A 27,713-nucleotide genomic window follows, 5' to 3' on the forward strand; every position below is an offset into this window, starting at 1 on the left:
TTTAATTAAAAGAATGACTAGTTATGATTTCATAAATATGAGCCTGGCATGGCCAGGTGGTTAAAGTACTTAACTCGCAATCCGAGGGTCGCGGGTTCTATAGTTTTCACCTATAGTCTTACACTGCTAAACTAGGGACGGCTAGCGCAGATAGTCTTCGTGGAGCTTTGCACGAAATTCAAAAACTAAAATAAACATAAATATGAATCCAGTATTCAAAAAAGACGTATATTGGAAAATTATTGTAAGATTTGGAACATCAAAGTTTTGTTTTTCTTTAAAATTAAAAATCAGGGGAAAATAGGCCCATTGCAAATAAATAAAAATACTTATTCTTCAAACGTATTTTTAATGCTTTTAAAATTAAGATATCGAGTTAGTTCTCGCCTTTGTTAATCTATTCGAGGGACTTTCTCTTTATTTTGGAATATAAAAATACGTATAACTACCTATAAAAATGACAAAAAATTGCTAGATATTTTATTTTAGCGACGGGCGATTGGGACAAATTTCTTTGTTATTATTTCTTTTTGTATTTTCTTTACATTGTTAACACTTCTTTCACAATTTTCGGTTGCATTTTTTCAAAGGGGTAGAGTGGGACAGAACTATTTGTAGTTTATTTACGGGTATTTGGGTCTTTTAATTCAAATAATGTGAAGTTTTAAAAAATTTCTAAAATAGTCCATGTCTCCAAACTAGGGGCAGAAAACTATTGAATTAATAACATTGTCCTGATTTAATATCTGGAGTTTGAGTATTTAAAAATATTTTTTACATCTTTGGATTATTGTTTTATACTTTTTATATTTTGCGTTGTGTTTTAAAGGGGATTTCTTATCATTTGAAAATATTGTCTTTCTAACTGAACAAAGAAACCTCATACCACTAATAGAGAAGCAAAATTTCGAGACATGGAGGTCAGAGCAATGAACAAATTAATAGTTGTACTTTTTGGCAATTTTAAGCTATTTTATGATAACTTTCGGCTACTTCGATTGCTTTTTATTTATTTTTGACTATTAGTTATGTTTGAAGCTATTTTTTCTTGTTTTTTGCATTTTAAAATTTATTTATCTTTAGTTTAAGTCCAGCGAGAGCTCTTTACACACATTACTTACTTGATTAACTTATTCCTGCAAATAAGATTTTCAATAGACAATTTTCAAAGATAAATTTCTTTATTCACTAGTGTAAAATAAGATACAGAATTGTCACCAAAACGATATTTTGCAATAGGTCTGCTACCAACTAATGAGTACAGGTGTCAAATTTATAAAGAATTTCTGTTTCAAAAGCTTCAGTTTAACAGTTACAATAGTTGAAAGTAGAGTTGTTATTTTCACTATCACTAAGGTTGTGACAGTCTGTTTGAATATTCACAACTTGTTACTAGAAGATGCTAAATAAAAATGAAATTAATGAAACACCATTAATGAAAAATATCATATCAATGTCACTTCAAGTATCTAAAGATGAACGAGTGTTAAATGTCACAGAAAATTGATGATAAAACTACAAAGCCCATAAAGGTACAAAAATACTGTTTAGTTATTCGGGTTTGTTTAAATTTGGTAATTAAAATGATATTTAAAAAATTATCTGTGAGTAAACGATTTTCAGTAACATTCAATTTCATTCAGTGTAATTTCAAAAAGAGGCTTCTTTAAATCTGAACAAAAGTAGTCTTTTATATGACGCCTGATTCTTTCCTTTAAGCTAATCAACCATTTCACATTTACACACCTGCACAGGAAACGGTTATCTGCAATTGAAAAAAGAAACCTAGTAAATAACTTATATATTCTAGACAATATAAATTCGTAAATGCTCAAAAATGATAATAACTGATAGAATATAAAGCTTAGAATACATAATAGCATTCCACCTTTTAAAGGCTAAAATATATGAAATATGAGGTAGGCGTAAGCCAGTATCAAACTCACTAATGAAGAAGTAGCATATAATTTTTTTTTGTTATTAAACTCAAAACTACACAACGAACTATCTATGCTGTGTCAACAGCGAGTATTATAACCAGATGTTTAATGTTGTAGCTCCTTGGACTTGAAAACGAGCCACCGGAGGTCGAAAAGTAAAGCAGCTATTTGGCTTTGTTATTTGTTGGTAATATAATAATATCTTTTCACGTATCTACTGACTTTTGACATTTGTTGTTTCTTTTCTTTTCCAAACGTTATTGTGAACATAACAACAATGTATTTCCAAAGCTCGTTCAAAAAAATTGAGTATATATAGAAATATGTTGGTACCGCAGCAGAACACCACAGCCTGGTAGGTAAAGATAAAAAACCTCTTCCGAAAATTAAGAAAAAAACATCATTTTAATAGTTTTACTTATTTATGTTTATATTTTCTGAAATTATTATGAGTTTCATTTCTTTATTTTAGGGAAATTCTGTAATAACAATGTACATGAAAGTAATCAATTACTATATACAATAACCTTTGTGTTAATGTAGTTGGACCAGAACAACTCATACTGAAATTTCCACCAGATGTTAATCACAAAGATTAAAATAGTCTTTATTTTCTTAACTTGTTAAGGAACACTTTCTCCAGTAGCTTTCGTGTAGCTGCTGGGCTGGTTTTAAATTTTTATCTCAAGCTTGTGTTGTGTTTTAATCCATGTATCTCTTTCGGAGATCTTTTGCTCCGGAGCGATTTTTTGCCAAACGTGTTACAATAAACAGTGTGCATGCTAATAAAAATGACGTATTGCAACTAAATGCGATTCTTAGTACTTTTTATTAGGTAATGTCGCTGCAAGTTTAATTTGTGTTAAAACAATACGAAGTTGTCTTCCTCACAGTCGCAAAAATTCTCTTCTATGATGTATTGGTTTCCTTCACTTTCTATTTAGGCTTAACCCATATCGAGAACATTACTTATTTCAAAGTTATTTTGCTCTTATTATTATTCTGGTAATTACAGGAAGATGGATAACATATAACATTTTATATTTCTCCTTTGCTCTTGCAATTGCTATCCATTTCTTGACTTCTGCCTCATATTTACCATCCTCAGTTATTAGTTGCCCCAAGTAGGCAAACTTTTCCACTCGTTATAGTATGTGATCATTCACTTCGATGTTGACTCTAACTTTTTGTTTAACATTTCTTCTCACACCCATGGTTTTGTCTTCTTTACATTAATGCTCGATTCATACTCTAAACGTCTTCTGTTCACTAAGTATATTATTCTTTGTAATGCTTCCTTTAACACTACCAGTAGCACTGTATTGTCAGCATACATAAATACCACTGTATTAACCTTCTCTGGAATCTCATCTATCTCCAAATATCTGTTTTGCGTAAAGGTTGAATGACTTTAGTGAAAGTATGCAACCTTATCTTATACAACGCTTAACAATGAAATTAGCTGACTGATTTTCATTTAAATGAATAGTTAGTTTCTTTTCACTCCCAGTACAGGTCCGGAATGAATCTCTATTGTTACACTTGGTTCAGACAGCTATTATCTTTTGATGGCAAACCCTCTCAAAAGCATTATTATACATATATATACACACTCTTGCTCACTTTCAGGTATTTAACAAAGATTCAAATTGTCTTCTCATGAGCCTATACCTGACCTAGAATCCCCCGCTGGGACAACGGTAATTCTTTGTATTTACAACTTTAAAATTAGAGGTTCGATTCTCCTCAGTGGACACAGCACACACTTCGATGTGGCTTGACTATAATAAAACACATACACACACACCTGAACTAGATCCCGACAAATGATTTTGTAGATAACAACAACGTGATAAATCAAGTACGTATGAAACGTAATCGCTTACTTATAAACATCTATAATGGATCTTGTTTGTAATTAAACATAAAGCTACATAATGGGCTATTTGTGCTCTGCCCATTAAGGGTAGCAAAACCAGGATTCTAGCGTTGGAAGTCTGCATACACACCATTGTGACACAGAGGAGCAAAATAATGGATCTGAATTATATCCAGTTTAAATTTTCCTCCCTTCGGTTTAATTAGTGAACAGACTACTTGGGTCGAAATCAACTGGTAACAAATTTTCATACTATTTACTCCAGTCTGAAAACACTCTCTTTTAGTAAATCTTTTATGTGAATGGTGTCAAGTGCTATTTTGTCCCTAATAGCTATTGAATTATAATTGTGCGATAATTCTACTTCTCTATATATTTCTAATTAGATAACCACAAACACAAAAATAGTAGTGAAAATGTTCAGAAGACTCAACATACATCAAGTATTTTAATTCCACATAAATATCATTCATAATAAAATGATACTTAAGTGCATTTAAAATGAAGAACTATATTTGAAGAAGTTGTTGAATATTTATATTTTTAATGTAAACACATAAAGATATTACATAAATTATACATTTAATCACAAATTATTTTGAATACACGATGTATTAAAGAAGAAAAAATTATATCACGTACTCTTCCACAAATTATGATTTTCAAAACAAAAGAAGAAATAACCAACTTTACAATTATTATATACTATTTTTGACAATAGATTATATATACATACAAATTTAGCTACTAGCACTGTAATAATTATTATAAACTGTTTTTGACAATAGATTATATATGTGAATTTAGCTACTAGCACTATAGCAATTATTACATACTGTTCTTGACGATAAATAAATATTTGAATTCAGCAACTAGCACAAGAATAATTAATTCTTTAACTTTCTTAGCAGCGGTAAGTTGTTTGCAGCATTTTCTTCCACCACATCTTTAAATAAGAGAACGGATCGTCAAAGCTTGGTGTATTGTTTCGAAAGACTTCTAAATAAACCATTTTGGGATAATATATTCTAAACTAGGTGGGCTAAACACGTTTCAACGGAGTGTTTATTTGTTTGTTTTTGAATTTCTCGCAAAGCTACACCGTCCCTAATTTTGCAGTGTAAGGCTTGAGGAAAGACAGCTAGTTATCACCGCCCACCGCCAAATCTTGGGCTACTCTTTTACCAATGAATAGTGAAATTGACCGTCACATTATAAGCCCCCACGTCTGAAAGGGCGAGCATGTTTAGTGTGATGGGGATTCGAACCCGCGACCCTCAAATTACGACTGGAATGGCTTAACTACGTAGCCATGCCGAGTCCGTTTCAGTGGATAGCATGGCAGACTAAGGATCTGACGTTGTGTGATTTTTCATCTCTTTAAGGATGTGTTATAAGTATAACAGTCAAATATACTATTCAGACTAACAACAGTGGTCTAGCTTTCTTCCCTCTCATCTATCATTTTAAAACAAATGATAGCTTGTGCAGATAGGCCTCTAGTGCTTACGCGTGAGATTCATGAGAAAACTTAAACTAGGCCTCGTTTAATGAGGTATATAACCATATCATAAATAATTTTATGAAAAATCTTTAAGTGGGAACTAAACATGCCATTTATATTAGTCTTATAGTGACACTAATTAAGCTCTAAGTCAGTATATAATTAGTTCAATGAAATGTTAAGTAAACTCACCATTAACTACAACAACTCCGTCATTCTTGTCACTCATGTTCAACAGCATAGGTTTAAATTCAGTGTCTTTGAGTTTTTTTAGATTATTTTTGGACATGTTCAAAACTTTTGGAACTTGGTTATGGAAAGCATCATCAGCTATGAAAATAATTTTATTGTTTGAAATGTCCAGATTCAACAGATTGTTGGGTTGCGACAGGTGAAAGGCATGGTTATTCAGAATAGTTAGTTCGTTGAAACGCAAGTCGAGTTGCTCTAGACAGGGAAGATCCTTAAATGCATATGATCCAATGTGAAATATTTTATTGAAGGACAAGTCAACTTTTCTTAATTCAGGCACATAGCCAAAAGCAAAGTCTGGAATACGTTTTATACTGTTGTACTTCAGTTGTAGGTAGCCAAGTTTTAAAAAATGACGAAGATCTTGAAACGGAAAAGTTTCTAGATCGTTGTGGATTATCTCAATTCGTTTTAAGCTTTTATTAGACTGACCAAAAGCTCCTTTCTCTACTTTTATCAATGTGTTTTTATGAACATAAATATATTCAAATCTTATCTCTCCAAATATTCCTTTTGATAATGTAGAAATATCAGAGTTTGTTAAACTCAATTTTCCAAAGTCTGTGACAGGAAACCATGAATTGAAAATCCTATGGAGATCATAAATGTGAACCAACTCTTTGCAAGTTAGAAGCGGAAACCCTTGGGAACCACCACACTCACAGGGTGCTATATTTATCCAGGATGGACACCAGGGCTTATTATAATGACGAAGGAATGAGTTCTGTCTGTGTGTAGGGTCTTCCAGTAGTTTTCGGAAGGATCCTTCACTTCGTTCTGTACTGTTTTGATTTTCAGAAATGATGTCAATTGCTGGTGGAATATCATTAATCCCCATGACGACTGAAACGAAGTAGTACCAGGCAGGTGAAAACAGTACAAACAGCAGCATTAAAACTATCAGTTGTTACGAAGTTTTATGACTGTAGACGAAGAAAATAAATTACATTTTTAAAACGTTTACAAACACAGTTGAAATATCTTGTTTTATTATGAGAGCAAATCCTCTCAATTATCATATTAATCTGTCAGAAAACTATAATTTTAGTAAAACATACAAAAATAAATTAAAAACATATAATTTGGAACTGACGGCATTGTCAACCAGCACTTGTCCGAAATGACGTTAAAAGGATTATCAAACAATGGTTTAGATACTTGATCATCTGACATTTTAAAGAAAAAGATAGGCTCATTTTTAGATGAATTGTTAATTAGCCTTCACGTTAACAGTACTTAGATTTTATATCATTTTATTTTTTTCTTGTATATGAGAAATGAGCTTTGAATATGTAATGTAATACGTGTAATGATGAACATTCATAAGTAAAAACTATTTACAGCAGAAAAAGAAACAAGTGGGGACACATCACATAATTACAGGAAAAATGATTCATTTCACAGAAAATGCTTCCCTTTAACGAAGTTAAAAATTTATTTATGAAAGACGAATGCAATAACGAGGCTTAGGCTCTTTTAGAGGGTGCAAAGAAGGGATAGTCTACCTGACTATTAAATTTAGAGCTTTAATGTGACAGATTTCCCAAATGTGTATTCTCTAGAATGCACTTATTTAGAAAGCAAAGTTCATTCATTTACGATCCATATGCCTTAGTTTCTACAACTTAAGGCTTAGTTTCTAATATGTAATTAGTGGGCTCGCCTCTCCAGAAATTCTCGATAATTTACTGACGCATAGTCTTTGGCGCTCACTTGTTAGGAAATCCTAAAATTAATCCAGTCGTTTAGAATGTCTGAAATATTCACTAATGTATGATCCTTGAACCAGTTTAATTAGAATTTCAAGTATTTGGCTAATGAGTTGTTCCGGGACCAATTTTTCAGGAAACTTAAAATATTCTCTGCTACCGCGAAACTGCAACTAAAATGTAAGGCAGTTTTTAGTTACTTAATTTTGAGACAGTATGTTTGTGATACCACTGTAATGTTTTTTTTAGTGGACATACACACCTTAATGATAAGACACACACGTAAATAGAAGTACGCCTATTAAACTATCTAGCAATTCCGTGTAACATAATTAATCTTACTAAACTATCTAGATGTTCAGTACAACATAACCAATCTTACTAAACTATTTAGCGATTCAGTACAACACAACTTATCTTATTAAACTATCTAAAGACTCATTACAACACAACTAATCTTACTAAACTATTCATATAACCATTCTCACACAACAAATCATACTAAACTATCTAACGGTTCAGAACAACACAACTAATCTTACTAAACTATTCATAGAATCATTCTCACACAACAAATCATACTAAACTATCTAGAGGTTCAGTACAACACAACTAATCTCACTAAACTATCTAGAGGTTCAGTACAACACAACTAATATTACTAAATTATCTAGAGGTTCAGTACAACACAACTAATCTTACTAAACTATCTAGGGATTCAGTACAACACAACTAATCTTACTAAACTATTTAGAGGTTACAACACAACAAATCATACTAAACTATCTAACGGTTCAGAACAACACAACTAATCTTACTAAACTATCTAACGGTTCAGAACAACACAACTAATCTTACTAAACTATTCATAGAATCATTCTCACACAACTAATTTTACTAAACTATCTATAGAATCATTTTCACACAACTAATCACACTAGGCTACCTACAGATTGAATATATCACACCACTAGCTATTCTAAACTATCTTTATATTCAGTATAACACTAGTAACTCTACTAAATGTGTTTGATAAGTTATCATGCAGAAATAGTACCTTACCTGAACAAAAGGCTTATGTAGGTCGCTAGGTAGACAGTGCTAGTTACGCTATGACTACGTTCTATATACTTCCCAAGAAAAGCGCTTGATACTTGTATCACTTTGAGCTTGTGTGTACAGCTGTAGCTAGGCAACTGCCGGTACATTAGACTATGTACATAAATGTGCAATTGCTACTTCAAAAGTTACCCGAAACTAAATATTTTTTGCTAACTCTTGGTTTCATTTTATGAAAAAAATAAACTACGTTTATTGTATTAATTCACTGTTACAAATTACAGATGTGGAAGGAATAGAAGATTAATTAAATATAGAAACCTTTAGAAAAAAACTATACATAAACCATAGTTTGAATTAGTAAAAGAGAATTCGTGTGTTTTTCATTTTTTGTTAAGCATAAAGATACACAATAAACAATTCGTGCTATGCCCAACTGCCCAACACGGGTATAAAAACCTGAGTTTTAACGTTATAAGGCTAGAGACAAAATTCTGAGCCATAGTGGAGCCAGTAAATGAGAGAACAGGGTTAATGGTAAGAGAAAATGATAAATAGTACATAAAAGAATGTCTATAAGAAACTTCAAACAGATTATTGGGTGCAGAGAGAAGAACCTGTCAGTAATAAAGTATAGACCGGTAATATAATATGTAGAACATAGAGTTGAGACAGGAAACCAAATAGAATATGGAGTAAAGACAGGGAACAAAAGATGAAATGATGAATATAGACAAAAGTACAGGAGGCAAAACTAATTTTAGTCAAAGAACGTAACAAACGTAGAGTATATAGGGAGAATACGGTAGTAGGTAGGATTGTCGAGTTTACATAAAGAATAACGTAGACAGAACGTGTAGTATAGACTGAGATAAAAATAGACGGAGCGTGGAGTTTAGACTGAAAACACACTAGACGGAACGTGGAATTAGACAGAGAACACAGAAAACAAAACGTGAAGTATAGGTTGAAAATAGTAGACTAAACGAAGAGTACAGACAAGAGAACTCAGGAGATGGAACGTTGAGTATGGACAAAGAACACAAGAGATAGTATGTAAAGCTTACGTAGAGAAATCGGGAGACAGAATTTGAAGTTTAAACAAGGAACAAGTAGACGGAACATTGAGTTTAGAACTAGAACAAAATAGACGGGACGTGGAATCTATACAGTAAACACAGTACATATAACGAAGTTTATAGTGAACAGCTTTCAAAGTACATTTTTGTAAACTACTCATGCTCCAACTTTGTTTGTTTGTTATCTTGTATAACACGAGTCATAAAAACTATTAAAAAGAAAATCAACAGCAGTATTTCACTTACTTCCATTCATTAGTGTTGGCGTTTTTTATTTAGTTTCCATAGAAAATATCCGATATGACCCACTTTTCGCCCAGTCATTACACAATTACACAATCTGATGAAATATTTCGATCCTAGCATTGGTGAAATATACACTAACAAGCTGACAAATTCAGGGTTAAAGTAAGTTATTTAGACATGTTGAACGTGCGTACGACTTTTGATTTTCAAAAAAAAAGAATAATAATAGAATTCGCGAGTTTTCGTTATACAAAGTACAATAGAGACACAAATATAAAGTTTTACGTGTATAGTCTACGATTTTTTTACTGCAAATAAGAAAACAGCATACTTACCCGTAAAGTATAGATAGTCAATGTGAAATATGCAAGGATATAAAAATTTATATCTTACTGATGCAATGACCAATAATGTCGAGCTACTCGAAATTTTTGGGTATGTATTTCAGATTTATATTTTATTGCATACGTCCTACAGCTGTAGTGTTCTAAAAACTTCAGCTCTCTGCTACATCTAAACGCTTATGCTTTTCCTGGAGCAATAAATATTTTACACTTCATTATTGGTAACTTTTGTAACATTCCAAACACGTTATGCATTTTTGCATTACATATATTCCCTGCCTCGTCATTCTTTCCTGAATGTGAATAGACATTAACTTTAGGAACTTTTGTCGGCGTGGAAACATATAAGTTTTATCTGAAAAGATATGACAAAACGTATAATATAATAGATACATTGTTAGTTGACTACATTTATCCTTGATAACCCCGTAGTATCGAACCTATACAAACAGGATATATATAAATGTACTTACATCGGAATAGTACATTTTGAACTAATAGCTTTTATCACAAGGTACTATGTGAGCGGAAATATATAAATATATTCATAAATCAAATACGGAGTTTTAGGGATTTACAGTAAATATGATATTCACTGAGATTAACATAATTCCATCTTGATAAACGAACCAAAATGTTCCAATACTAATTAGCTAATATTTCTACCCATAAAATAATCATAGCAATTCTTTTAGCAAATATTCGCTGCAGTATTTCTTAATACATTTTACACAGCTATATCTATCCGATAAGAATATTATTGTACATGCGAAGATCATCCACTAAAAAAAAGGAAATATTTAGTTAAATTTCAGGGGAAACAACAAATAAATGACAAAAAAGTACAATTAGGTTGTTTGTTGCCCAAACAATTATTAACATTGTTGCTACATGTAACGTAGGCTGAATTTGAAAGAATTTGCCGTATTTACCTTTCGTTGTCTTGGAAAACAAACTAAAACTTTGGTTATTGAAAAAATGGATAATGGAACAGCCAAAGCATTACAAGGACATTAATGTAATCAAGTAATCCATGCCTGATTTTTTACTAAGTTTTGTTTTTGTACTGATTAACGTGAAAGTTCCAACGATGTTTGATTTGAAATCACGATTTTAACTATTTAATGGAAATATGTTTGTTGTTAAATTTAAAGCTACACCATTTGTACTCTGCCTGTTGCGAGTATAGAAACCCGATTGTTAACGTCATAATCCCTCAGATTTAATGCTGAATCACTGTTGACAGACTGTGCTGGTCCAGCATGGTCAGATGGTTAGGGGCGCTCGACTCGGTCTGAGGGTCGTAAGTTCGAATCCCCGTCACACAAAACATGCTTACCTTGAGGGTGTTATAATGTAAATGTCAATTCCGCTATTCGTTGGTAAAAGAGTAACCTGGCGGTGGGTGGTGATGGCTAGCTCTTTTCCCTCTACTCTTACACTGCTAAATTAGGGACGGCTAGCGCAGATAGCCCTTGTGTAGTTTTGCGCGAAATTAAAAACAAAGAAACTGCCATGATTCATGATTTATTCACAATTGAACAACAGCACAAAGATTCGAAAATCACAGAAAAACGCATAAGCAAAAAGTACGGTGAAATCCATAAAAACAAAAGCGAAAACAGTACAACTATACATTATTTATTTCTGTGTGTATGTGAGCCAAGATGATATATACATGCAGAACTTCAGTGGTGGCGAAAATGGTGCAAAGATTACAATAACGCTATATAACTAGATCGGTTGATTTTGATAAATGGGTAGAGAGAAGTAAGTGACTTGGACTAAGGATATTAATATGTTAGAGTTTGTTAAACAACAACAGCAAGAAGAACTAGAGGGACGGGAGTAGTAACAGACAAAAGAGGATGAGAGACAGAATAGAAGTCAGAAAGACTGAAAGAAGAAAAGGAAATAGAGAGAGTGAAAGAATAATAATACAAATTGAAAAAGACGAAAAAGAAAGAGGAGAGACTGGAAATAGAGGGAAAAAGAGCACAAACTGAGATCAAGCTCACCCAACAGAAAGAAGAAGGATCCAAGAATTTCAACGTAGTCAAGATCAGTCGACCCCAGCTGCCCAACTTTTCTGAATAGAAAAGATATTAAAGATTCATAACTGGAAAAAGGCCGACTGGGTAATCTGTCTCAGTCAATTTCTCACAGGCCTACAAGTATTAACAGGAATGATGTCAGAGGAAGCCATGGACTGTGACAAGTTAAAAGTGGCTTAACTGAAACGTGCGACGGATTTATTATTACATATATATTTTAATATCAATATGTAAGTTAAATTTATATTTTAAAATGTACATAACTTACACTGTTAAATTTATATAGTGAAATTTCCGCATTTTCACTAAAGTTGTAGAAGATTCTCGAGTGTAAGAATCAACAATATGCGTGTGTACGTAAATAATAGTGTATCGCAGTATTGTTGCGCAGGCTGAAATTTTTTGAAACTTTCTTCACGCCTATAAATGTAACTAATGAGACGCGCCAACAAACAGTATATATTATTGGTTTGCTACAGTTGGTATCAGAAGCTATAACTGTGATTAATGCTTATTAATTGAGAACTTCAGATATATTGACCAGGAACGTTAATAGATTTTGAATGTTACAAACCATTTAACTTCAGAGGATTCAGACTTGGCATTAGAATGTTTACAAAGAAATTATATAACTTCACCGGTAGAAAAGTTGAAGAAGGACATAGAACTAACTAGCACCCCGTTAAGTATACAGTATTTTTTGTAAGTCTGTAAAACCTTTGTATATAGATCGTTATTTGTAATAAACATCATTATCAATTCTATTTTAGTGTTTGTACTAAAATATATTTACATTAGAAAAGTAGACTGTGCGTTTCAGTCTTGTTGGCAGATATCACAAACTGGATACATATCGACACTTTTTGAACTTCTAACTTAAAATGCAATATAACTCAGTTTTAGGCTATTAGAAATTGGAAAACATAACAAACGCTATAAATTTACCACAGAAGGTTTTTGTTGGAAGCTTAGAGAACTCAAATCTGACACTAGAGAAATGGTATTTCAGTTTGGGGAATGTATACAGTGATACTTCGCTAAATTAATTAACTAACATGACCAAGTGTGAAAATTAGTCTTGAGGAACTGGCAGACCTACTAATAAAAAACATAACTTCTTCTATTTGAAAACAAAGGTGCGAGTAAAAGCATAAAGCAAATACTAAATCAAGTTCACGGTTGACAAGGGTAATCAAATATTGTTCAATTCAAATGGGCAATTTTTAATCTAAAAATGGACAGGAAATGTACAAAATAGACGAACTGTATATATAATATGGAAATAAAAATGTTAAAACTATGAATGTTTTTTATTGCTTAAGTATTCTTGTTATAATTATTTACATACAACAACTTTAGGAAATGAAATTTTTTGAATGAAAATAGATTGTATGAATATACCATACTTTTTACACTAGAAGTGTAAAACTTTTTCATTTCACAAAATATCACATAAAGTTATGCTAGCGATAAACACAGTTAATATTTTACATCATTTTGGTTAGAATAAATAAATACCTGAAGTGAAACATTGCAACATAGACTTTGAAAGATGCTATTATACATTCTTTACAACTTAACGCAAAAACAATTTCTCACTAACTTTGTCCTATTCTCAAAATATTCTTGAGAATCACTGTTTCAATGATTTATAAATTTATAAATCAGTTGCACTAGATTTATTGCCTGTTTACGTATACATATACTGCTCGTCTGAGGCCTAGAAGTTTCTAGAAACTGTGAAGTAACAATACGCACTTAAAGAAACGAGCAAAATGAAGAAGGTTTGAGTAAAAATGACGCAAATTTACAACTGAACGACACAATAAATGATTCGTTAACAGTTATGTAAACAAACTTCCAGTAACTATCGCTTTTAAAAATAATTAATTTAACAATCGACTATCTAAGTCATAACTTTCATTTTAAATTTAAATGAAATAGTCATGTAAATTAACAATGAATAAATAATGTCAAATTTTAACTTCCCGTAAACGTCTAAACAAACCACACGTGATCATATTATACTGTTAACCAAAAATCCTGTTCAAGTATCTCTCAACTCACAATAACATCTCCGAATTACAACTTGTTCTTCCATAGTACATTAAATATAAAACATTTGGTGAAGCGTTTGGATGTACTTTGGTAAACTGTAGCATTTTCTTGGTGTATTTCGGTAAATTTGGACCAAGGCCAAACTACATTGTACAACAGAGAATACGACCTACCAAAGAGTGCATTAGAATTTTTATTTTCAATCTAATCTCTGTTGAAAAAGAAAAGGAATTCTTAACATGTATATTCAGTCATTAAACAGTTGGTCCGCTGTATAACATCGATTAATGAATTCGACGAAATGACATAACATTATTCACATACCTAAATAAATTACATTACTATGTGGTGAAGTAGGACATACTCAAAATCCTATAGATAATACGTAATCATGCCCTTTACCTTTTCATGATTAACAATGAAAGTGGTTTTAAGAGAGTAGGAAATAAAACCTTGTTTTTATAAAATGTGGCCAATCTCAGTAAAATTTTAATAAAGTTGCGTGTTACTTAGGGAGAAGTTACCACTAAATTACATATTGAATAAAATTCTATGGTTTATAAGGCTTGATTGGTAAGAATACTTGGCCATTAGAATTTCCTCCTTACTTAATTTTATTTGACACTAACTCGTTAAACAAAAAATAGTGGCAGGTATTTAGTTTTAAAGGAAAGATATTACACTTTCCTTAACTTGAGTGTTCAGGGATAATGTTATTCCCCTTCGCTCCGCACGCATAGATGTGAATTCTTGAGAGTATTGGGGGATTGATTATTATAATTTTAGCTATTGTTGATGATTTTTTAACCGAGGAACTTGGCGAATGTCAAGTGGATACAGAGGCAGAAAGAAGAAACCAAGGTCAGTGGTGAAGACGACGTTGATGTTGTAACGTTGATGAAAAGAAGCAAGTCGACAGCGTTCGAACAAAGTATGTCACAACTGACGCCCTTCTAATAGGCTGTGATCTGTAAATCCAATGCCGTGGTTGGGATGAAAGGATCTAAGAATGCCAGGAAATTTGATGTAGGTGGAAACGGGAGATCCTCGAGAAAACTCTCTTTCACAGGACAGACGCCGAATAATATTCCTGTCCTGTGCCCACAGCTGGAAAAGAAACGACATAAATGAATTAGTCATACCTTTCAAGTGTGTTTTGGTTTCTTTTTTGGCTAGATATTCATTGTACGGGGACACTGTTTTGTACGATGCATTCGTAAGTGTGTAGAGAGCAGCAGAAATGGGATATCTTTTCACTGCTTTATTATAGTGTTTAAGTGTGTGAATGTTGCATATTTTGTGCAAATAATTTGCTGAGGTAATAAATTCTGAAAGTCTTAAAGCTAATTTGAGAACTCTGTTCTGTTGTAGCCGTAATTTGTATCTTATTCTACTTGAAATATTGGTGGTAACTTGACACCCTTATTCTATAAAAGGATGTATGTACGCTGAATAGATTTTTATCATTGTTTCTGGTTTTCAGTCCTTGTTTCTTCCTGCAATTAACCTTAAATGTGAAATGCATTTAAAGATGAATTTGTGCGTTTGTGCTTGAAGTATTCAGCCCATGTAGGATGGCTGTCAAAAGGTTATACCTAGAAACTTGGTTGTGGGGTATATTTTTATTTCGGCATTGTTTATTTTTATCTTATCTTTTCTGACATTTTTGGAATTTTGTTGAGACTGCATATAAAAATAATTCCTGTTGTTTTAAGTGGGTTAAAAGTTACTCTCCAATTTTTACACCAGCTGACTATGACGTTTAGGGATTTTTGGAATATATCGGCAGCTATAAGGGGGTTTTGCGAAGTGCTCCAAACAGTAATATCAACATATGGTGAAAAAACGTATTTATGCTAAATTCGGAAAAGGGATGTTTTCAACAAAGAATGTGTAAAGGAGCAGTGAGAGGACGGAACCTGGAGAGACTCCTGCTGTAATGTTGAAAGGTTGAGAGATGGTATTATTAACTTTGACAGATGCTGTTCGATCACTAAGAAAGTTGGATGCCCATCTAAGGATTGTATCATTAACTTTCTTATTAAGTAAATGGTATCTAAAGGCATCGTGCCAAACAGAGTCAAATGGATTCTTTACGTCGAGGAATAAAGCTATAGTGATTCAGTCGTTTTTAAATGCTCTGTGGATGAATTTTGTTAGTCTGATTAGGTGGTTTACGAATTTTCTTATTTTTTACGGTAGGTATTCTGGATGTTCGGAATCAGATTATTGTTTTCACAATATAGAAGAAGGCTGTTTGATATAATACGTAAAGAAGTTTACCCATTGCTCACAAAAGAATTTTGGTAATACTTAGATAACAAAGCGGATTTGTCAGTGTCGGTGTTAGCCAGTCCAGTGCTGATAGACTTGAAATGAAGTAATTATTAGCGCAAAATATTTAGGGTAAATCTTTAATACGATTTAGAATAAAGAAAAAATAAAGACCAGCAGAATATGGTTGGTATTTTATAGAAGTAATCATAATTTACAAAAACACCTGTCTTCACATGCACAATTCGGAATTGTTTGTTTGTTTTTGAATTTCGCGCAAAGTTTATCGAGGGCTATCTGCCCTAGCCGTCCCTAATTTAGGAATGTAAGACTAGAGGGAAGGAAGCTAGTCATCACCACCCACCGCCAACTCTTGGGCTACTCTTTTACCAACGAATAGTAGGATTGACCGTCACTATATAACGCTCCCACGGCTGAAAAGGCGAGCATGTTTGGTGCGACGGGGATGCGAACCCGCAACCTTCAGATTACAAGTCGCACGCCTTAACCCACCTGGCGATGTCGGGCATCAATTTGGAATAGCAAGAGTTATGTGTTTAAGGTAAAAATGTAAATATCACACTCAATAATAATGTCAACTTTGTACACGTATGGTGCTTATTAGTATTTCACAAAAGACACTACAATTTGAATCGTTTATGATTTTACAATTATTCTCGAGCTAGAGAACAGAATTGTCCATTAGTGTATCTTACAATGTACTGATATGTCACTAACAATTAAACTAGCAGTGATATCGTTCTCTTGCATACCTATTAAGAAGTCGAAAAAGAAAAATTGTATTTTGTGAAAACACTTAAAATACACCGTGTTTAACGAAAGTGAGGAAAATTTTCAAACAGTTTACATTTAGGAAATAGTCCTTTAAGTAAACGTTTAAAAACCTATGTATGTGATAAAACACACACACACAATAATATAGGGGAATGAGCTCTGTATAAGGGTGATATAATGGGAGAGTTTCAGTGGGCCCGGTATGGCAAAGTGTGTCAAGACGTTAGACTCCTAATCCGAGGGTCGCGGGTTCGAATCCAGCACGCCCCAAACATGCTTCCTTTCCAACCGTGGTAGCGTTATAATTAGGGACGGCTAGTGCAGATAACCCTCGAGTAACTTTGCGCGAAATTCAAAACAAACAGAGTTTCAGTGACCTCACTCCTGGACGAGACTTATAATGACGTTATATATATATATCCTTTTAATTCGTTATTATAACGTTCTTATTAAACGACGATGTTTTATACCATTAATAAACGAAATTAATTTCTTTCTTTTGTATTTGCTGTGGATTTGAACAAATACTTTTCCAAATTAGTTAAGTCTCAGTTTTGAAATTTAAGAAGTAATAATCTCACGACGTGTGACGCGGCCGTTATTTTAACATACAACTTATGATGGGAGAGACAGACGCGCTACCATTGCACCACCGAATCTTTCGCCAGTGTTTTCACAAAAAAAACACTTAGTAGAATTTTTTTTTAATTTTTTTTTGGGGGTGTAAAAAATTACTTGTTAAAATCTCGTCATTTTCTTTGGAAAAACTAACATTATCTGTGTAACCTTGAACAGAAGTTCTATAACATTTAATTAACTGTGAAATTGTTTTGCTTGTTTGTTTTGAATTAAGCACAAAGCTACACAATGGGCTATCTGTGCTCTGTCCACCACGGGTACCGAAACCCGGTTTTTAGCTTTGTAAGTCCGCAGACATATCGCTGAGCCACTGGGGGGCGAACTGTGAAATACCATATGCCTTATAGTTACAATTCAATAACTTTTTATAATTTCCCACAGTAATTTGCCTTCCAATGATAGATCATCGTTCAGGGATGAATTGTGAGTAAATACAAAACACTAAAGCGTCAACCTTTCTGTTTACACTGATGTCGTGTGCATCTGTTGCAGGTCAACATAAGAATACAAGTTTTGTAACCGTATTAGGGTCAATACTACAACACGAATGTTAATGCTGAAATACAGAGGGAGTGTTGAAAGTTATTTGTTATTTTGAATTTCGCGCAAAGCTACTCGAGGGCTATCTGCGCTAGCCGTCCCTAATTTAGCACTGTAAGACTAGAGGGAAGGCAGCTAGTCATCACCATCCACCGCCAACTCTTGAGCTACTCTTTTACCAACGAATAGCGGGATTGACCGTCAATTATAACGCCCCCACGGCTGAAAGTACGAGCATGTTTGGCGCGACTCGGGCGCGAACACGCGACCCTCAGATTACGAGTCGCACGCCTTAACACGCTTGGCCATGCCGGGCGAATAATAAAATAAGCACAAGAACAAGAAGGTCAAACTTTTTGCTGTGATAATTATAAATATTTACAAAATTTGTGACTCAGTTATTGCAGAGGGATTGTTATGCAACAAAATACCGTATAGTTTGAAAAGTTCTGATGATCTATTGAAGAGATATTTATAGTTCCATTACGATGAATAATCCCAGTCATACCTATACATGCGGCGCTAATCCCTAAAGTTTAGTAGGATATTGCAAAGAATGGCGGGGGTAAAAAGGAAGCTCATGGAACTTAGTGTACAGACTCTGGATTGGTAAACTAGAGAAGGCTCTTGTGCAGAGCTAAAGCCATCTTCAAGGCAAGGGGTCTGGTAGAACTATAAGTCAGAGACACATAGTCTAGCTTGGTATTTGTGAGGGCACGATATATCTTCAACACAGAACACTGATCTACTCCACAAGCTGTGGAAAGAAGATATAGAGGATGTTTAGTAAAGGTAAAACAATTTGCTGTGGTCCACTTCATCAAGTGGTTGCGAGCAGTTTGAAGCTGCCACTCAATAAACCTCATGTTTCACAACCGACAAAAAATGTAAAAGTCGTCGACATCTAGCCTGTTTGCAACAAAAGGAAGTAGCTACTTTTGATGGCATTAACCTTGACACTCAAGACACACCCCTTATGAACTATAAGTTCCAGTGTGAAAGAATGGGAAAGGTTCGAAGCCATAAAGTTTTGGAATTGCCAGTAAAGAGAAAAAATGATGAATAAAAATTGGTAAATGATCATGCAATCTATAAGAGTAAAGGTCCTGCAAAATATTTTGTTTCTCCACGTAATGTTGTAAGCCTTTAAATAAAAAAAAAATGGATACAAGATGTTCTCTCTTGAGAAAGGCTTTTGATTCATATCAGTTGGTCCACGGCAGAGTACTCTCGATAGGAACCACCTTGAGTGGGCGAGAAGAGGTTGCTTGATTCAAGAAACCAAATAAGAGAAGCATTAACCATTCTTTCTAAAATCTTAAAGAAACAGTTAGTCAAAACAGTTGGATAATAATTACAAGGATTCTTGGAATCCTTCCCAGACTTTCAAATCGGTAGAACAATAGTCTTGTACCATATATTAGGAAAACATTCTCCTTTTAAAAACAACCAGAAGAAAAGCAAAAGAGATAAGAAAGAGATAGCACAGCATCTCATAGTAAACATCATTGCATCCAATTTATGTAATGGCAGACCAAAGAAGAAAAAAAATTAAGTTCCACCAGTGTAAAGGGTAATAACATACGTCATAGAAATGATTAGCCCAAAAGAGAAGAGGCAATTTATCTGCTCGAGAGTTGATTGCCAAAAAGGCTAGGGAAGATAAGAAATATCTCGCCGAGAGTATCAGCAATGCTCTGTACATCAGTAGCTTCTTGGTTATTGAAGAGCGAGGTGAAAGTGGACAGGGTATTGAAATTGGCGATAGAAACGATGCTGGAAGTAAGCTTAATTCAAGATTCATTCTAGGTTTGACATTCGACCTGGTGAACATGGACACAAGCCCACTGAAAATTAATATTGTTGTAAAAAGTTGGATACCTGATAAAGGAATCCTATCCCCTTTTTCGAGCCTTCTATGCCTTCTGGAAAACAGGAGACCGTCACAAACGAGGATACCATAGGAAATATGTCGAGGTATGGGGAATAGAATGAAAAGCTGTTTGAATTATACAATTCATTACTGCTTACAGGGAGTCGGTAATAGATGGAAAACTAATTATGGGAAAATGAAGTTACGAGAGGCTGGCGAAAAAGAACCAGACAAGCTGCTCCAACTTCTACTATGGCACTCGGGTTGGGGAGCATCAACCACAGCAAACCTTTCTTAAAACGATATAGTAAAATGATCCTTGCCCCATGTGTTACTATCAGCTCTGAAAGAAGAATGCGAAAATAGTGAAGTAGAAGAGATAGATCGATTAATAATGGTAAAAGAATTATTAGACGCCAGTAAAAGAGTGACTACATGCGTGAAAATAGGTAAACAAACCAGTATTGAATAGAGAAAGACTGTAATATGAGAGTATATGCTCCACAGAACGACCCCTTCTACTAATGTTAGCATCGCCTTAGAAGGGAAAGTGTCCATTAAATGTCCCAAGAAGAAAAACGGATACAGCAACTGTTCTGTAAGAGAATCGAGGTCTGATTGACCGTAAGCCTCTCTGGAAGACAGGTAGAGAGTACAAACAGTGTTGGTACAATTTATGGGGATATGGAACTACAGTCTCCAAGGGTGTATTGAGTGGCAAAAACAGGGTAAGTATATGCTGATTAACCAACAGTGTCACTCTCCAGAAATTCTTCCATCACACAGCTTGTTGCACCAATATAAAGAAAACTGACATCTGAAAGAATCAGGAATATAAGCCTGTACCTTACAGTTCAGATAATCTGCATTGACAGATTATGGCGGATGTAGCAATGTAACCATTGATATAAGAAAATATGTAGGGGCATAATTCTTTTTTTACAATTCGAGATACATTGCACTGCAGAATCTCTTTGGCTGGAGAAGTAGGATCTCCTACTTGGAAATGTTTCTTAAATTCCTCTTAATGATAAGTGTTTGGGAGCAATTGAAAGTAACATGTGAAATTACCTCAGTGGGTATATTCCCAATATTTTTTTACTTCAGGAGAAGTTCTCTGTAGATGTTTCCATCGAGATATCCACAGAACATAGCTTCTAAAGTGACTTTGAAGAGCTATTAAGCTCTTATAGTCCCTTCTGAATAAAAAAGGGAGACATCTACTTTAAAAATTTGTCAAATAAAGAATGAGAAACGTAGCCACGGTACACAGGCAAATTAGGGTGGTGATTGCTGATCAAAGTTTTCAAAATGTGTTTTTTTAATATGAAAGTGGATTTTTATTGGGTTTATTTGTCATTGAGTGCTGATCTGTGAAAAAGGGGAATATTTAATGCCTTCTGACCTCATCCACTATGTAGCCCCACAAAGGGACACACTACAATCCGAAAAATGACAATGAGGCTATGCTAGGGTTTCATGGAGACTATGCCTACTAAACACTGTCATTAGTGTCAAGACGTGCGACTCGTAATCTGAGGGTCGCGGGTTTGCATCCCCGTCGCGACAAACATGCTCGCCATTTCAGCCGTGGGGACGTTATTATGTGACGGTCAATCACACTATTCGTTGGTAAAAGAGTTGGCAGTGAGTGGTGATGACTAGCTGCCTTCCCTCTAGTCTTACACTGCTAAATTAGGGACGGCTAGCACAGATAGCCCTCGAGTAGCTTTGTGCGAAATTAAAAAACAAACAAACAAACACTAGCATCAGACACAATGTCTACAACATCAATTGAGAACGTCCAACACTGTTACTTAGTTGACCCTAGCTTAACAGGACTAGCCAAATGACCCTGGGGAAGTCACTCCAAAGCCATCCATCTACAGGAATTCATTGCCAAAGTGGTGTGATAATGTACCACTGACATTTGTTGACCGATTATTTACCCCCTCAACCACTAGAGTCCTCTCCTCCTTTTCATCGGTTGCTATGCACTACAAACCCATGGATTAATGTTTAGATCCTAGAGGAGGTAAAATTAATGTACAGAACCTTCTTTGGGAGGTCACCTCACCATAAACAGAAATGTACCTCTTGGAGTTATTGGTGAGACAGCTATGACTAGAGCAATGAAAATGATTAACTTAGTGAGATAAAAAATACTGTGAACATCACATCTACACCAAATAGCTCTTCGGATTAAACCTTTCATATTCTTATATTTTACTCCAAATTTTCCGGAGTTTCGGATCTCGTGTGAACTCTACTTTGTTACCAAAATTATAAAATTGATTTATTTGACTCAGAAATTCATTGTTACCAATATGATTGATAGAAACTGTTTAGTTGTTTTACCTATTTTAATACCTGGAGTATGAAGCTCAAATTTTTCTTATTAATATGAGATACTACTTTTTCAAAATCTTGTATGATGTTCTTTGCAAGGAATAATATCCAGCTTTGACTTACGTGTTTTTAGTTAAGCAGAAAGCTACACAATGAATTATATGTGCTGTTCTCATCACGAGTGTCAAAATCCGGTTTTTTGCGTTGCACATCTGCAGACATATCGCTGGACAAAAGGATGGGTGGGGCTCAAACTAATTGCATTAAAATTCTTGGTGGAAGCCAGTACGGTAACTACAACATTTTCAATGGAACCTGAGCACAAAATCAAATTATGAAGGTATCTTATTTAATAAATATCTAAAAATGTTTGCTGTTTTATACAAAACTACATGAAGGAAGATCTATGCTCTACCACTCACTGTTATCAAAATTCAATTTTAACCTAATAAGTTCTTAGATTTACCGCTTATCCAATGAAGGTTGGTATAAATATTAAAGTTTAATTTTGAAAGCAGGCATATTATGTTATTTATGTGCCTTAAAACTAAGTTACTATTACTTTTCACTAACAAGTTTTCATATACACTGACGGAAAAGGTGTGTTTTTTATAGCAAAGCCACATCGGACTACCTGTTGAGCCCACCCAGGAGAATCGAACCCCTGATTTTACCTCGTAAATCCGTAAACTTACCGCTGTACTATCGGGGGGGGGGGTAATCGAGGGAAAAGAAACCACAGATTGCAACATTGTAATGCAGCAAATGTATCTCTAACCCATGCAGGTGGAGGACGAACTACTATGTCGTATGATTATTCTAAAAAAAAAAAAAAAAAAAACGTTTTCATCTAACGACAGTAGTACATTAAGAGAGGATTACTGTTTTCAAATATTTACTCAAAACACATATTTCGTTCACTTGGTATTTATAATAAGTTTTTGTTACATATATTTATTAACTCTGGTAAAACAAAAACTCGTTTATAACAAAGTATAGGAAATTATGCTTCTATTTTTTAACATAATAAACATCAAAAGTTTCATAAAAATACGTAAAAGTACCAATACTGAAAAGAAGGACATAATGTTTTTCATAATTCTATCAATATGAAATTAGGTAATGTCAACCCCCTTATGACCTTCCTCATGTCACTCTGTGTCGCTGTATCAAGTTTGGTGCTAATTGATCAATAACTGTGGAAACGTGTAAGGAATCGATACATACAGATATTGACGTTTATCTCTATAGAAGATGAGTGAAGCATTTCAACCCTAACCCTTCATGATCTTCCTATAGTCATCCTGTATCACTGGGTTAAGTTTGGTACTAATTGATAAACAAATGTGGAAACGCATAAGGAAGAGATATGAAACGATAGATATACGACTATGTATTTTTTTTTCCTGGGAATACACTTTGCTTTATATAGTAGGTTTATGAATAATACCTAAGTTGCATAAGATCTATTAACAAACCACTAAAGTTGCATACAGTAAAATAAATACGTTTTTCAGTATTATGCTTCATTAGAGACTGATTAAAAAATTTCATGCTAGAAAATTTCATTTATTTTATTATCTACGTTTGTTTCGGTTTGATGCATGTGACGTGGATTTTTTGATGTATATTACACAAGTCAGCCTGTTCTCTAAATTTGTAAAAGATTATCGAGAACTTACGAAAACCTAGCTTGTCTTTGAACATTATTGAACATTCGAGAATCTCGCTTTAAATTATATAAACCGACACGTCGAGATACAGAACAGAACAGAAGCTACAGTCAGTATACTATAAGCCTCGGAAGCTATAATCGTTATAAACGATTATTAATCGGAAAATTTCAGAATTTGACCAGGAAAGGTTATAGATTTCGAACGTTACAAACCATTCAACTTCAGAGAATTAACTTCGGACGGACGTTATTATTTCTACAAGGACATTAGATATCTATCTTCTGTAAAAAGTAAGCTTGTAAACCGAATTAAGGCAAACAACAACAGAGGTAGCTAGCATTCCAGTCGAGTGAAGTATATCTGTGTTTCAACATAAAAGTAATTTGCGCTTCGTGGACCTGGACCATCAATAAAATATTCAGTCCCAGACCAGAGAGAAGACTAAATATTATTTGTGAGTTTGTAAACTATTTTGTATATAAATTATTATTTCTATTAATTATTTGTAATAACCGTTATTATAAATTTATTTATATATATATACATATTAAAATATTTTTGTGTAAAGAAAGAAAATTATGTGTATTAATCTTGTTCGTAAATAACATAATTTTAATACATATCGACATTCCATTGACTGCTAAATTAAAATTCCCGACTATTTGAAATCGTAAAAAGTAAAGTACGTACAATAAATCGGAGACTTTTCCGAGATAAATCGTTATACCTAACAAGTGACATTAGTTTATTATAAACAATTTTATGGGTCCTTTTCATCATCTCTAAAATAATTTTTAATGTACCAAATACTGTCATGGCGTTTGATCTCACTCTTACAATCTGTTACAAGAAGCTATTATGCAATTACGCCGATAAATGATGCTATAATATAAACAGTCAAAACGAACTGTATATCTGAAAATTTTTTAGATGCAAAACATCATAAAGAAACATTTATTTATGGCGTGTAAGCCTTGATTTTCTACATCTATACATCAATATGAATCTAAACCTTTGTTAATCGTAGCTCCTGGCGTGTAAAGCTCTTTTCTTTGTGTATATATCAATATAACACGAAAGCTTTGTAACCATAGTTCATGGCTTGTAAGATTGAGTTTTCGACACACTGATGTTACTGTAACGTTACACATTTATTAGTGGCATTTCATTGCTTTCAAGCCTTGGTTTTCTATAGGTATGTGTCACTGAAACCTTTTACTTGTACTCCATGGCTTTAAGTAACAATTTTACATATGTAAATATCATAATGAAGCGAAAGCTTTATTAATCCAAGCTCATGCGTTGAAAGTTGTCTTGTTTGTGTGTAACCGAAAACTTTGCTAGTAGCGGCTCATGGCCATCGTGTAAGCGTATGTTTTTCGCATGTAGATGTCATAGAAGCCCAAAACATTTGTGAATTCACTGTTTATGCTGAATGTAACAGTCAAACAAATCTCTTTGTTTTTATAACACCATTTTTGACGAAATCATTAATTATAGAAACAGCATTAAGTGTGTTAAAAACGTTGTTGAACAAGAAAGTTCCGTTCAAAGTGAACATGTTATTAGATCAGGTATTGAAAAATCACGAGACCTCCTTAGTTTTTAACACAAAATGTTTTATTAAATAGAAGAGGTTGTTAAATATATAAAATTGTTCACGTTAAATCTGTAACAAAGTTTAATCCACTATAAGATTTTACACTAATATAAATATCAGTGAGATGTAACAGATATCTAAGATATTGATTAACGATCCACATATAGTTAATTACGTAGATAATTTTTTTTTAAGTTCGAACTGTGAGAGCTTCCACCGTTCTTTAAACGTGTGTTAATACTGAGTAAAGGGTTCATTTGGAACCTCAATGGTTTAAAATGCAATGAAAGAGAAAATCGTGTTTTGATTATCAGGATATAAATAGGTACATATTTAAACGTTTTCGATGAAGTCGGAAAATTGAATAGCTGAAATGTAATACACTGCTATGATAGAACATATAAAAGTATTCAAGGATATTGCTCAAGTAATAGTATATATAAGTATTCACATTGATGTTAATTGACAGGAGAAACTTTCATAAACTTAAAACAAAACATTATAGTTTTTAGATATTCTACATCACCAACATAACGAACATTTTATAATTTTGTAACAGGACTACCAGTACGGCTCATAAGAGGTATCATTCCTGTGAGTCTACAAACTCATTTCACTGTGGGTTCTACAGAATACTGTTCTTACACATACGTAATGAGCAGTAAATTTAAATATGCAGCATGGAATTATACCTACAAATAAACAGTACAACTGTCTAAAGCTTTAAATAACTTGCTATATGTAGGATGTATAATGAAGCAATTACTGTTTTTAAATTAACAACACCACACTTTTGTACAAAATATTAGTATAAAAAGTAAGAAACTAGCTTTGTCGCCGTCAGGTGTCCTACTAGCTCATACACGGTAAAAATGAAAAGAACATGAAAATGTCCAAAGTTGTTGTTTTGAATTAAGCATAAAACTACACAATTGGCTATCTGTGCTCTGCCCACCACGGGTATCGAAACGCGGTTTCTAGCGTTGTAAGTCCGCAGACATACCGCTGAGCCACTGGGGGGCATGTCTGAGGTAGTTTCTTGTTCTTTGTACGTATATTTTGTCTCAAAATGTTTTTTTTTTTTACTCTTTAATTTAACTAATACATACAGCACTGTGTACTTTACATTAATTCCTCTTTTCTTAGGGCTATTAATGTAGAACACACAACTATAAATTCAAGACAAAACATCTAATTTGGTAACATTTCTACTTGCCAGCCTCAGCCAACTGATACAAAGTAATACCATATGAGAACAAGCTGCTTCCTACAGTAAGTAGAAGTGATTTTCCTAGCGTAAAAAATCCCCATGCACTTAAACTGATGTCAGTTCCCAACATTTCCAGGATTAAAGATTTGACTCGCAGCTGGTTTTTTAATCCTAACTCATCACCTCATTTTATGAACAAGAATCTTAAGCTTTGTAGATACTTCTCGTGACGTTCTGTGAAGCTGTTACCAATATATGAGAAAAAGATAAATAACACAACTGAGATAGAGTTAGCTATTAACGAAATGACAGCAGACATAACCCATTCAATGCCGTTTAGTTCAGTAAACACTAGGAAAGTTATTTCTGAAAGAGCAAGAAGTACAAACCAAACAATCCAAATGAATATCATTGAACTGAACACACAATTTAACCGAGACACTAATGTTGCTATGTCACTGTACATCTTGATATGGTATTTCATTTGTATCATAAACTTTTCCGAACAAACAAAATGACCGAAAGAATAAGCCAACTCATCATACCATACTTTCAGTCTCTGTTCCAGTATCATCACCACTGAAAGATAGACCCCTATAATAACCATTAGTACACAATACCTGCTGCCCACGT

General features: G+C 33.7%; 1 protein-coding gene across 2 annotated transcripts; it reads right to left on the bottom strand.

Moving 5' to 3' along the window:
- Positions 1 to 1,162: 1,162 nt before the first annotated feature.
- On the bottom strand, positions 1,163 to 10,155 carry LOC143230350 (uncharacterized). Of its 2 annotated transcripts, none has more exons than XM_076463781.1 (3): positions 10,004 to 10,155; positions 5,516 to 6,498; positions 1,163 to 1,765 (listed from the first exon to the last, which is right to left on the bottom strand). In XM_076463781.1, the coding sequence occupies exons 2-3, from the start codon at positions 6,465 to 6,467 to the stop codon at positions 1,620 to 1,622; spliced, it is 1,098 nt and encodes a 365-aa protein (XP_076319896.1). In that variant the 5' UTR covers positions 6,468 to 6,498; positions 10,004 to 10,155; the 3' UTR covers positions 1,163 to 1,619. The 2 variants fall into 2 exon arrangements, with proteins under 2 accessions (XP_076319896.1, XP_076319897.1); XM_076463782.1 differs by lacking the exon at positions 10,004 to 10,155 and adding an exon at positions 8,347 to 9,505.
- Between the last annotated feature and the right edge of the window lie 17,558 nt (positions 10,156 to 27,713).

The sequence above is a fragment of the Tachypleus tridentatus genome, chromosome 10 (genome assembly GCF_004210375.1).
Source record: "Tachypleus tridentatus isolate NWPU-2018 chromosome 10, ASM421037v1, whole genome shotgun sequence".
NCBI lineage: Eukaryota > Metazoa > Arthropoda > Merostomata > Xiphosura > Limulidae > Tachypleus > Tachypleus tridentatus.

Excerpts from the sequence above, each read along its gene's own strand:
- LOC143230350 (XM_076463781.1), bottom strand. The coding sequence starts at position 6,467 with ATGCTGCTGTTTGTACTGTTTTCACCTGCCTGGTACTACTTCGTTTCA. Across the intron at positions 1,766-5,515 it reads CGGAGTTGTTGTAGTTAATG|ATAACCGTTTCCTGTGCAGG; the intron begins GTGAGTTTACTT and ends TTTCAATTGCAG.